The sequence below is a fragment of the Lithobates pipiens genome, unplaced genomic scaffold (assembly GCF_037356315.1).
Source record: "Lithobates pipiens isolate NorthernLeopardFrog02 unplaced genomic scaffold, aLitPip1_a1.2 Scaffold_27, whole genome shotgun sequence".
In the NCBI taxonomy this organism is placed as follows: domain Eukaryota; kingdom Metazoa; phylum Chordata; class Amphibia; order Anura; family Ranidae; genus Lithobates; species Lithobates pipiens.
In genome coordinates, this window is record NW_027507788.1 from 19,565,508 (window position 1) to 19,578,491 (window position 12,984).

The 12,984-nt window shown below is 43.9% G+C and overlaps 1 protein-coding gene across 2 annotated transcripts in view; it reads right to left on the bottom strand.

Moving 5' to 3' along the window:
- The window catches only part of IGLON5 (IgLON family member 5), a 766,795-nt gene that overhangs the window by 219,626 nt on the left and 534,185 nt on the right, over window positions 1–12,984 (bottom strand). For both annotated transcript variants that reach the window (XM_077456585.1, XM_077456584.1), the window contains exon 5: window positions 3,360–3,491. In XM_077456585.1, the coding sequence (XP_077312711.1) occupies window positions 3,360–3,491 (132 nt within the window). The remainder of the gene's footprint in view (window positions 1–3,359; window positions 3,492–12,984) is intronic.

Here is a 12,984-nt window from a genome sequence, read left to right on the forward strand (position 1 = left end):
GTAGCCTGCCCCTGTACAAGGATTGTTACTCTAATAGGGGTTACCCCCACAAATATGTTAAGGTTTGGTCCAAATGGCTGGCAGATCCCTCCACAGCCTCTGACTTGCACCCTTCTTAACCTGATATTTTCATCCAAAAATAGGAACATGCAATTGTGAAGGTAATTGTATTTTGGTGATGGATGCTCTGGGCCCACTGACGTCATCCTGCCCACAAATGCCACCTGCGGGAACCATTATGAGGTCTCTGGCCCACTGTTATGATGCACGCAACTGTTTGCCTCTTCTCATGTCTCTGTAGATACCGAAGTCCACTCTAGTCGTGACCAATGTTTGTTGTTTGTTTTTTGTTCAATGGTTTAAAACTCAATAAACAGATTTTCAAAAAAAAAAAAGAACAGTGTAAAAATAAAAAATAAAAGGTAAAATAAATAATAAAAAAAAATTGTTTCAAATGACCTCCTTGACTTTGTGCAGGGATATCTGAATCATGCCTGCAGCTACAGGCATCATTCAGATATCATTCTTTCCAGCCAGTGATTCTGTGCACGATAAGAATGATTATAGTGGCAGTTCCACTGCTTGATCATTCTTATAGGAGATGGGAGGGGACGTCCCCCCCCCCCCTCCCGCCACCATCCGGTGCTTCTCCAGGCTCTCCTGTGCCATCGGAGGCCCGGGGGAAAGAATCGGCCGGCGCAGAATGATGACAATAGAGATTTGCAGTGACCAGATGGTCACCAGTCATCTCTATGACTGTCAGAGGCCCGGGCGCAAAGTTATGACCCAGTCGTGGCTGTCAGCATGAGATCGGTGAATTTCTTTTCTCGATCTCATGCTTTCCAGGCTGGAGTAGAGATGTGGGGTCTTGTTGACCCCACATCTCTCCATAAAGAAAACCTGTCGCATAGATTCCTATTACAAGGGATGTTTACATTTCTTGTAATAGGAATAAAAGTGATCAAAAAAAACAAGTAAAAAAAAGGTGTAAAAATAAAAAAATGAAGTAAAAAAAAAAAAAATATATTAAAAACGCCCCTGTCCCCGGTAGCTCGCGTTTAGAAGCGAAAACACACATATAAGTCCTGCCCACATATGTAAACGCTGTTCAAACCACACATGTGAGGTATCGCTGTGTGCTTTAGAGCACAAGCAACAATTCTAGCACTAGACCTCCTCTGTAACTCTAAGCTTGGTAATCCTGTAAAAATTTTCAATGCGGAGATTTTTAAGTACCAAAGTTTGGCGCCATTCCATGAGTGTGCGCATTGTTAAAGCGTGACATGTTAGGTATCTTTACTCGACGTAACATCATTTCACATTATACAAAAAAATCGGGCTAACTTTACTGTTTTGTTATTTTTTTTCAAAAAAAAAAGGCGTCTGAAAAATTATTGCGCAAATACCGCGCAAGATAAAAAGTTGTAATAACCACCATTTTATTCCCTAGGGTGTCTGCTAAAAAACAGATATAACTTTGGGGATTTCTGAGTAATTTTCTAGTAAAAAAATGATGATTTTTACATGTAGGAGAGAAGTGCCAGAATAGGTCCGGTATTGAAGTGGTTAAACTTCGCCAATGGAGATTTTTAAGGGTAAATGTTTGTCGCAATTCCACAAGCAGGCGCAATTTTTAAGCCTGACATGTTGGGTATCAATTTACTCGGCGTAACATTAGCCCAAGAAATTGGGCTAACTTTACTGTTGTCTTATTTTTTAATCCAAAAAAAGTGTATTTTTTTTCCAAAAAAAGTGTGCTGGTAAGACTGCTGTGAAAATACGGTGTGACAGAAAGTATTGCAACAACCACTATTTTATTCTCTAGGGTGTTAGAAAAAAAAAATGTATAACGTTCGGGGGTTCTAAGTAATTTTCCATCAAGAAAAAACTGTTTTTAAATTGCAAACAACAAATCTCAAAAAGAGGCTTGGTCCTCAAGTGGTTAATGCATGGGCACCCCTGGGCACTGTCCAGGGGCCCCAGGTGCATGGGGTCCCCATGATAGTCGTAAATTACATCAAACTGTCCAGGATTTGCTGGGCCAGCCACGCTTTTTTTTATTAAGCTGTCCCAGGATGGCCTTGTCCCGAGTAGTGTTCTAGAACCTGTACTGTGCCCTCCTAATCTCAATATTGTGCCCTTTAAAATTGATTTTATTGAAAGTACTAATAAATATATGTTTAATTCTATCATCTATTGATACTTTAATTCTTGAGAGTAGGCGCGTAAATTGGTGCCGGTTGGTAGGGGCCCCAGTGCATTACTTAGCCCAGGGGCCCATGATGCTATTAAGACGGCCTTGGCCGGGAGCACGCAGGGCGCTCGCTCTCGGCACAGCTGTGTTTGCAATCAAATACGCAAATATGCGGCCTCTCACTGCCAAGGTCTACCCAATGACAGGTAGCACATTTGCGTACCATCGGCACCAAGAGGTTAAAGCTCACCGCTTTGCTACCATACATGTGTTAATTGAATTAACTTGAATTTCAGCTGTTTCATTTGAATTGCCGACGTTGGCCATGGTTCCCATTTTCCAACATCCTCATTTTTTTTTCTCAATCCCATAAACGCCCATAAACATCCAGGGCTGGACTGGAACAAAAATTTGGCCCTGGACTTCATCCAGACTGGCCCACTTTTAAATTTGAGTGTTCGAATCAGCAGTCACCTTTCATCAGAGTGTCCTCATCACGAACAGCCCCATTCCATCATAGTGTCCCCATTACCAGCAGCCCCCTTTCATCAGAGTGTCCTCATCATCAGCAGCCCCCTTTCATCAGTGTCCCCATTACCAGCAGCCCCCTTCATCAGATTGCGTCCCCATTACTAGCAGACCCCTTTCATCAGAGTGTCCATCACCGGAAGCCCCCTTTCCTCAGAGTGTCCCCATTATCAGCAGCCCCCTTTCATCAGAGTGTACTCATTACCAGTGGCTCCCTTTCAGCAGAGTGCCCCCATTACCAGCAGCCCCCTTTCAGCAGAGTGCCCCCATTACCAGCAGCCCCCTTTCAGCAGAGTGTGCTCCCTCTCCTCCCCCTCCCACATGTACTCACAGTTCTGAAGGCAGCATCTCGTTGTTCCTCTCTCCAGTCATGTGACAAGTGTTAAGGGGAGAGAGGAAGGAAAGTCTGCCGGCTGTCTATCTCCCCCTGCAGACTGGAGGGAGCAGAAAGTCTAATCCTCTCCAGCAAGTGATGGCAGCTGCTCCTCCTGACAGGAGTTAAATCACGATCAGTCACTGTCAGAGAGGAGCGGCTCCAGGACCTGACTGGCCCACTGAGCCATCTCCCGGTAGTCCCAATGGCCAGTACATGCCTGTAAACATCTTTAATACGGGGTCACCTTGGACCAGCACTCACAGTTGACTGTTATGAGGACCTTCTTGCTGTCAGGGATGGCGACTCCATTCGATGTGATGCACTCGTATTCCCCTGCCTGTTGCCGGTTGATCTCGGTGATCTCCAGCAGCTCGCCCTCGCTGGAAAATCCGTCTGTGGGGTGAAGGTGGGAGGGGGAGGGGGCGGAAGGGGAAGGAGGGATTGAAGGGCGTCGGGTAGGAATGAGAGACAAACACACACTTACAACACAGAAACATAACATGAAAGTTATCAACCTCAAGTGCAGAGACAACGACTGCCAGCCGAAGTCAACAAATATTAAAGGCCATGGGATTGATTTACTAATAGACTGCTCACTTTGCAAGGGAAATTGCACTTTGCATAGGAGTTTGCCCAAGAGCTAAGTGAAAGAGGCAAAGCTCTAATGACGTCCATCATTCAATCTTGTGCAAGCAAAAATGCTGTTTTGTTTACTGCATTCATATACTGTAACTCTGGAGATGATTCCCTTGTAAAGTGAACAGCCTGTTTGCCTTTAGTAAACAAACCCCCATGTCTTCCCAAAGCCATGGAATCTTAGTTCAAAAATTTTGGCTAATTGAAATTGTTATTCATTGTAATCCTTTGGAAATTCCAAACATTTTTTGAAATATCTAAAGTTGTTAGACCTTCGCCTATGAAGCTTTGACGCCTTGGTTCCCTCTCTAGAAAGGATGAGTTTTGGCAAAATTGATTTAGCAGCAAAATTTCCAGGTATACTGCTGACCAAACTTTGCTGAAATGGATTCTCTCCATTTCAATCAGCGAGAAGCTTAAGCTGGACACACACCAGAAGAATTTCATAAAAAATGTGCTTTCAGAATGTTTCGATTTTCTAAAGGTTAATGGGGTCTAAGTTAATCTATCTATCTACGTATGTATGTATCTACTGTATCTCTCTCTCTATCTATCTATCTATCTATCTATCTATCTATCTATCTATCTATCTATCTATCTACACTATATTACCAAAAATATTGAGTTCCAGTGAAGGGAACTCCTAAGGCGTCAGCATACCAAGACATTTTGGACAGTTTCATGCTCCAAATTTTGTGGGAACAGTTTGGGGATGGCCCCTTCCTGTTCCGATATGACTGTGCACCCGTGCATAAACAAGGTCCATAAAGACATGGATGAGCGAGCTTGGGATGGAGGAACGTGACTTGCCTGCACAGTCCCGACCTCAACCCGACAGAACACCTTTGGGATGAATTAGAGCGGAGATTGTGAGCCAGGCCTTCTCATCCAACTTCAGTGCCTGACCTCACAAATAAGCGTCTAGACGAATGGTCAAACTTTCCCATGGACACATCCCTAAACCTTGTGGATGGCCTTCCCAGAAGAGTTGAAGCTGTTATAGCTGTAAAGGGTGGGCCAACTCAATGTTGAACCCTACGGGCTAAGACTGGGATGCCATTATAGTTCATGTGCGTGTAAAGGCAGGCGTCTGAATACTTTTGGAAATATGGCGTACCCACTGACTTTTTTCCTATCTATCTATCTAAATCCACCTATCCTTTAATCTATCTATATTTGTCTCTCTCTCAATCTACATGTAGAACCCTCTAGTGTGCTATTAGTGGTAGTGCAGGTAAGTTGTTGTTTGGCTCAGGGCTAAGCCTGAGCCATGGAATCTGGGCCAGGGTTCATTAGAGTTCAGTCCTGGATGACTCATCCAGGCAGCTCTCTGGTGCCTCCCCCTTGTTCTAGAGTATTGGAGAATATTCTAGAGATTAGTGGGCGGAAGCTAGGAGGGTTGTCTTGCATATTTAGGGGCCTTAGCTAATCCCCAGGAAGTGGACCTGGCAGGGGACTAAGTGGGGCCCTAAATCGACATGAGTCGTGCCAGCAAGGGAGTCAGGTGGAAGATGGAGATGCAGTGCTGAGAGAGTCTGTCCCCACCTCAAGGGACCCTTGCTGGGGAAGGGTTTTACCTTGGGCCGTGGTCTCAGGTGGCTGGCCTGGAAGGGTCCTACCACAGAACTAGTTGGAGGAGGCTTTCTGGAGAGGCAGCGGGAGCAAGAAAAGATACAGTGAGTAGATCAGCACGGTGCAGGGACAGACAAGGGGAGAGACTGCCACGTGTAGCAGGTCTCTCTTGAAGACAGTGGTGTGCTTAAATCTTCAGCCTTGCCCTGGGACTGGAGATCTCAAGTGTGTAAGTTGGGTGGATCATTTTAAATCTCTATCCATCTATAACTATCTTTAAATCTAGATATAGCTTTATCCTTTTAAATGATCTATCTATCTATCTATCTATCTATCTATCTATCTATCTATCTATCTATCTATCTATCTATCTATCTATCTATCCTTCAATCTGTCTATATCTGTTGCTCTCTTTCTCAATCTACACATATCTCTATCTTTTTCCATCTCTATCTATCTATCTGTCTCTGTCTGTCTCGCTATCTATTTTATTCTGAGACAACAGTGAAAACAGCAGAACAAATGGATACACACAGAATTGCTGTAGCAAATCCAGCTTGGCGTCTGTGCAGCCATCTTGTCTGTCTCACTGTTTGCCATCAGCCTTGTGCTAAGCCTGCCTGCCCTTCGCTCTTCTGCAGAGGAGCTGTGACAGGCACGGATGTTTTAGTAAGCCCGAGAAATCAGATGCCACTTCTTGGCCGGGATTGCTATGGCATGCTGGGTGAGCCTGTAGAGGACGCGAGATACAACCATGTGTGTAATGCAGTAGGTGGAGCTGCTATTAGTATTGGAAACAGACTCTGTCCAGGCTCAGATGCTGCACACTGGTGGGATAAATTGAGATTAACAATGACATGTACTTGCACAGACAGGGGAGCTCGGTTCCAGACTTTGCAGAGAGAGGCGAAGAGGATTCAGCGGCCCAATACGCCGGGCATTCAGGCGATAGCGATGGGTGGGGCTGCTTAGTGGAGCTTCACAATGAGATGTTTGCCACGTCTCTTTTTATTATAAATCACATTGCAGGGTTTAGAACGAGCTTAGGAAGGGGAACGTAATAGGCTTATAGTCAGCGACTGTTCGAGATAAAACGGCGGCTTAAAATACAGCAAAAGCACAAAGTGTTTTTTCGATCTGTTCCTGGTCCAAGATCTGTCTAGAAGAAGGCCTTCTGGTTTGCGGTGGCAAAAGTTCAGACAGGAGGGAAGAGGAACTCAAGCAACTTATTTGTGTCAAAAAAAAAAATGATGGGTCTATTTATCAATTTTTTTTCACACAAGAATAATAGAAATTTCACCCAAGAGTCACACAATGGAATTTTTGGTGAAAATGTGGAAACTTGAGTGAAAATTGTGTGAATCTAGGGGGAAAGCATTGATACACTGACTCCTTAAAGTGTTAACTAAAAATATATCAAAGAGAAAAAAATAATTGAAAATAAAAGCCAATTTGACTTAAAGTAACCCTGACACAAACTTGGCCATGTCACACTGACACATGGTGAAAAGATACATAAGCTGAAGATAAAATGTACCTTCAACCAAGTTTTGGAAGGAGTGGAGAAGAGGCACAACCTCTATTGTTGTCTGCATCCCCGGTGGGAAGATTCACCTTGTCTAATTGACCATTTTAACCAGAAAGTGATAGGAAGTCCAAAATGTTACACTTTTCACCGGTGGAGGAGGTTAAAGAATATCTTCCAATGGGGACATCTGCCTTAATTCCACTTCCTCTGGAGCAATTTCCTTTCATGTGTACAAGACAGGAATGGAGAGGAAATTCCACCAATGGTACACATACACAAAATAACAAAAACTGACAAGGGTTTTAGGCATCCCCTAGAGCAGCCATTCTCAACCAGGGCTCCTCCAGATGAGCTGTGGCTGACTGTAAGGTGGCATTCTGACCTCTACTGTAAGAAGGGGCATTCTTCCCATTGGCTATCAATGTAAGGAGCATTATTCCCACTGGCCATGAATGTAAGGAACATTATTCCCACTGTCCACCAATGCAAGGGGCATTCTTCCTACTGGCCACCAATGTCAGGGACATTCTTTCCACTGACCACCCATGTAAAGAGCATTCTTCCCACTTTCCATCACTGTAAGGAACATTCTTCCCACTGACCACCAATGTAAGGAGCATTCTTCCCACTGACTACCAATGTAAGGAGCATTCTTATCACTGATCACCAATGTAAGGAGCATTCTTCCCACTGACTACCAATGTAAGGAGCATTCTTCCCACTGACTACCAATGTAAGGAGCATTCTTATCACTGATCACCAATGTAAGGAGCATTCTTCTCACTGATCACCAATGTAGGGAACATTCTTCCCACTGACTACCAATGTAAGGAGCATTCTTATCACTGATCACCAATGTAAGGAGCATTCTTCTCACTGATCACCAATGTAGGGAACATTCTTCCCACTGACTACCAATGTAAGGAGCATTCTTCCCACTGACTACCAATGTAAGGAGCATTCTTATCACTGATCACCAATGTAAGGAACATTCTTCTCACTGACCACCAATGTAGAGGGCATTCTTCCCACTGATCACCAATGTAAGGGACATTCTTCTCACTGATCACCAATGTAAGGAGCATTCTTCTCACTGATCACCAATGTAAGGAGCATTCTTCTCACTGATCACCAATGTAAGGGACATTCTTCCCACTGATCACCAATGTAAGGAGCATTCTTCCCACTGATCACCAATGTAAGGGACATTCTTCTCACTGATCACCAATGTAAGGAGCATTCTTCTCACTGATCACCAATGTAAGGAGCATTCTTCCCACTGACCACCAATGTAAGGAGCATTCTTCCCAATGGCCACCAATGTAGAGGGCATTCTTCCCACTGACCATCAATGTAAACACCATTTTTCCCACTGGCCAAGTTGAATTGACTGTATTAACGGTTTCTGAAGGCCTCTAGGGTAAAAAGGTTAATAAGCGCTAACCAAGAGTAATCAGTGGCCCAACATGCTGGGCATTCAGACGATGGTGGCGTGTGGGGCTGCTTTGAGAAGCTTCAACATGGGATGTTCACCACATCTCTTTTTATTATACATCACTTAATAGGCGTATAGTCAGCCACTGTTCGAGATAAATAAGCGGAATAAAATGCAGCAAAAGAAAAGGCCTTTTGGTTTGGAATGTCAAAACATGTCAGAATAGGAGGCTCTGGCTGGTATTTCTTCTGTTTCTCTGGATCAATGAAGATAATTAAAACACTGAATTTCATGGTATGCAATGGTGCTTCTCTCCAACAATAGATGTCGGGGGATCTGTTGGAACAGACGAGAACATGATGGCAGAAATAAGTTACAAAGTAGTGACCCTGAGATATGGGCGAAATGCGTCAGTATTGGAGGCTACAAGTGGGTCTTTCTTCTGTTTCTCTGGATCAGTAAAGACTTTTGAAACACTGAAGTTCATGGGGTGCACACATGTTTCTATCCAATAGCAGATGTTGTTGGATACTGGTGGATCTATTGGAACAGGTGAATATGGTGGCAGATGACGTTAGTATAAATGAGGGAATCTGAGATATGGGCGAAATACGTCGGTATGGGAGGCTACAGCTGGGTCTTTCTTCTGTTGCTCTGGATCAGCGAAGACTTTTGAAACACTGAAGTTCATGGGGTGCACACATGTTTCTCTCCAATAGCAGATGTTGCCAGATACTGGTGGATCTATTAGAACAGGTGAATGTGGTGGCAGATGTTAGTATAAATGAGTGAATCTGAGATATGGGCGAAACACGTCGGTATCGGAGGCTACAGGTGGGTCTTTCTTCTGTTTCTCTGGATCAGCGAAGACTTTTGATACACTGAAGTTCATGGGGTGCACACATGTTTCTCTCCAATAGCAGATGTTGCCGGATACTGGTGGATCTATTGGAACAGATGAACGTGGTGGCAGATGTTGGTATAAATGAGTAAATTTGAGATATGGGTGAAACGCGTCGGTATGGGAGGCTACAGGTGGGTCTTTCTTCTGTTTCTGTGGATCAGTGATGACTTTTGAAACACTGAAGTTTATGAGGTGCGCACATGTTTCTCTCCAATAGCAGATGTTGCCGAATACTGGTGGATCTATTGGAACAGGTGAACGTGGTGGCAGATGTTATTATAAATATGTGAATCTGAGATATGGGCGAAACTCATCGGTATAGAAGGCTACAGGTGGGTCTTTCTTCTGTCTCTCTGGATCAATGAAGTCTATTGAAATGCTAAAGTTTACCCCTGCTTCTTGTTGCTGAATGTTGTTGGATCTGTTTGGAACTGGTGACCATGGTGGCCGATACTTATTTTAAATGAATGAACCGGCGATGTGGGCGAAACGTGTCAACGTGGGAGGTGCCAAGATGGTTTTTCTTCTCTCTCTCTCTCTCTCTCTGTATCAATAAAGATTTTTTAAACTTTGAATTTCATGGTGTTCGCACAAGTTTCTCGTTGCAGAATGTTGGTTGGATTTATTTAGAACAGACGAACGTGGTGGCAGATATTTGTAATAAATAGTGAACAATTAATTGATGGTAGACCAGTGAATGTAGAGTGAATCTTCAGCGCATAAATAGGCCTCCACATTTTATTTTTAAATGCTTTGTGATATACCAGGATCCTACTTTAATCACGAGCACGTTGTGCAGTAAATTGAATGGGAAGTCCTTTCCTATTCTTGGCCTGCGTCTAACTGGCTCTCCTAACTTCCTGGCAAGCCTCTTACTCCATACATCAAAGTCAACGGCCCTGAGATGATGTATACGTTTAATGCATTACGCTAATACATCAAGAGAGAGATGGCTGCTTGATAATGTATGAATATAATGCATCACACTGCCGCTGTCCTCCATCTGATGTATGGATCCCGCATTCCTCTGTTCTGGCTGGGGAAAAGCATCGGAGGAGAGACTTCCTATATACATCCATTACAGCCTCCCATCTATAGGTGACAAATCCATGTTCAGCCTTATCGGAGGCCCCCCGCTTATCATTTTTTTTAGCCCTCTCCACCTGTAACATGTTTGCTGTGCTCTATTTTCTCGCGTAGATACACTATATTGTCAAAAGTATTGGGAAGCAAACATGGTAAGTCTTCCTTGACAAATCAGATTAAAAGAAACAATAGATCCTTATTGATTATTTATCAGCACAGCTAATTGAGACTAATGCCACGTACACACGACCGGACTTTTTGACAGCAAAGGTCCGACGGAACGAGTCCCTTGGACAATTTGATTGTGTGTGGGCTCCATCGAACCTTTGCTTGCCAAAAATCCGGCGGACCTTAGAAATAGAACATGTTTTAAATTTTCCCACCGGAGAAATCCGTTCGTGTGTATGCTAGTCCGACGGACAAAAACCGACACTAGGGCAGCTATTGGCTACTGGCTATGAACTTCCTTATTCTAGTCCCTTCATACGTCATCACATTCAAATCCGTCGGACTTTAATGTGATTGTGTGTGGCCAAGTCTGTTCATTCGGAAAGTCTGTCGGAACTCTGCCGAAAGTCCGTTGGAAAGACCGTCGGCCCTAGTCCCTCGGAAAGTCCGGTCGTGTGTACGCGGCATAAGAAATACTGCATGTTACTGCATGCAAATACCGCATATTAATATGTAGGCAGTAATACAATGGGTTGGAACAGTATGAATGGTCCCTTAATGATAGGACAACTTTAAACCATACACTATATTGTCAAAAGTATTGGGACACCCGCCTTTACACACACACATGAACTTTAATGGCATCCCGGTCTTAGTCTGTAAGGTTTTATATTGAGTTGGCCCACCCTGTGCAGCAACAGCTTCAACTCTTCTGGGAAGGCTGTCCACAAGGTTTAGGAGTGTGTCTATGGGAACTTTTGACCGTTTTTCCAGAAGCATATTTGTGAGGTCAGGCACTGATGTTGGACGAGGAGGCCTGGCTGACAGTCTCCGCTCTAATTCATCCCAATAGTGTTCTATCGGGTTGAGGTCAGGACCGAGCAGGCTAGTCACATTCCTCCACCCCAAACCCACTCATCCATGTCTTTATGGACCTTGTTTGTGCACTGGTGCGCAGTCATATCGGAACAGGAAGGGGCCATCTACAAACTGTTCCCACAAAGTTTGGAGTATGAAACTGACCAAAATGTCTTGGTATGCTGACGCCTTAGGAGTTCCCTTCACTGGAACCCAATATTTTTGGTAATATAGTGTAGATAGATAGATAGATAGGTAGATAGATAGATAGATAGATAGATAGATAGATAGATAGATAGATAGATAGATAGATAGATAGATAGATAGATAGATAGATAGATAGATAGATAGATAGATAGGACTTTGTGCAGGCCAGTCAAGTTCCCCCACCCCAAACTCTCTCATTCATGTCTTTATGGACCTTGCTTTGTGTATTGGTCCGAATCATTCTCAATGGGCTGCCAATGCATATATTACAAGGAATGCACTATTTTTTTTATCGCAACACTTTATAGCTCACAGTTGGTTTGCGTATATGCACTGTGGTGTGCTAAAACGCAAGCGCATTGTGCTGGGTTGCCTTGGTCTGTTGAAGTGTCATTAAAGACCAGTGGCACTGCATTGCACCACACAGTCTCCCATGTGTTATTTTATTGCAGTAATGCGCGTTTTACTGCTTGTTACGCAGGGCTTGATTGGCCCTAAAATGAATGCTTTGTATAAATCTACACTCACCAGCCACTTTATTAGGGACACCTGTTCAATTGCTTGGTAACACAAATTGCTAATCAGCCAATTACATGTCAGCAACACAATGCATTTAGGCATCTAAAAGTGGTGAAGAGGACTTGCTGAAGTTTAAACCGAGCATCGGAATTGGGAAGAAAGGGGATTTAAGTGACTTTGCAACGTGGCATGGTTGTAAGTGCCAGACAGGCTAGTCTGAGTATTTCAAAAACTGCTGATCTACTGGTATTTTCACACACAGCCATCTCTCTGGTTTACACAGAATGGTCCAAAAAAGAGAAAATATCCAGTGAGCGGCAGCTGTGTGGAGGAAAATGCCTTGTTGATGTCAGAGGTCAGAGGAGAATGGGCAGACTGGTTCCAGATGACAGAAAGGCAACAGTAACTCAAATAACCCCTCATTACAACCAAGGTATGCAGAATACCATCTCTGAACATGCAACACATTGAACCTTGAAGCAGATAGGCTACAGCAGCAGAAGACCACAGAAGACAGGCCACTCTTGTCAGATAAGAACAGGAAACTGAGGCTACAATTTGCACAGGATCACCAAAATTGGACAATAGAAGATCGGAAAAACGTTGCCTGGTCTGATGAGTCTCCATTTCAGCTAAGACCTTCAGATGGTCGGGTCAGAATTAGGTGTACACAACATGAAAGCATGGATCCATCCTGCCTTGTATCACCGGTTCAGGCTGGTGGTGGTAGTGTAATGGTGTGGGGGATATTTTCTTGGCACACGTTAGGCCCCTGAGTACCAATTGAGCAACGTTTAAACACCACGGCCTACCCGAGAATTGTTGCTGACCATGTCCATCCCTTTATGACTACAGTGTCCCCATCTTCTGATGGATCCTTCCAGCAGGATAATGCACCATGTCACAAAGCTCCAATCATCTCACCACTGGTTTCTTGATCATGGAAATGAGGTCACTGGGGCAGAGAATGGAC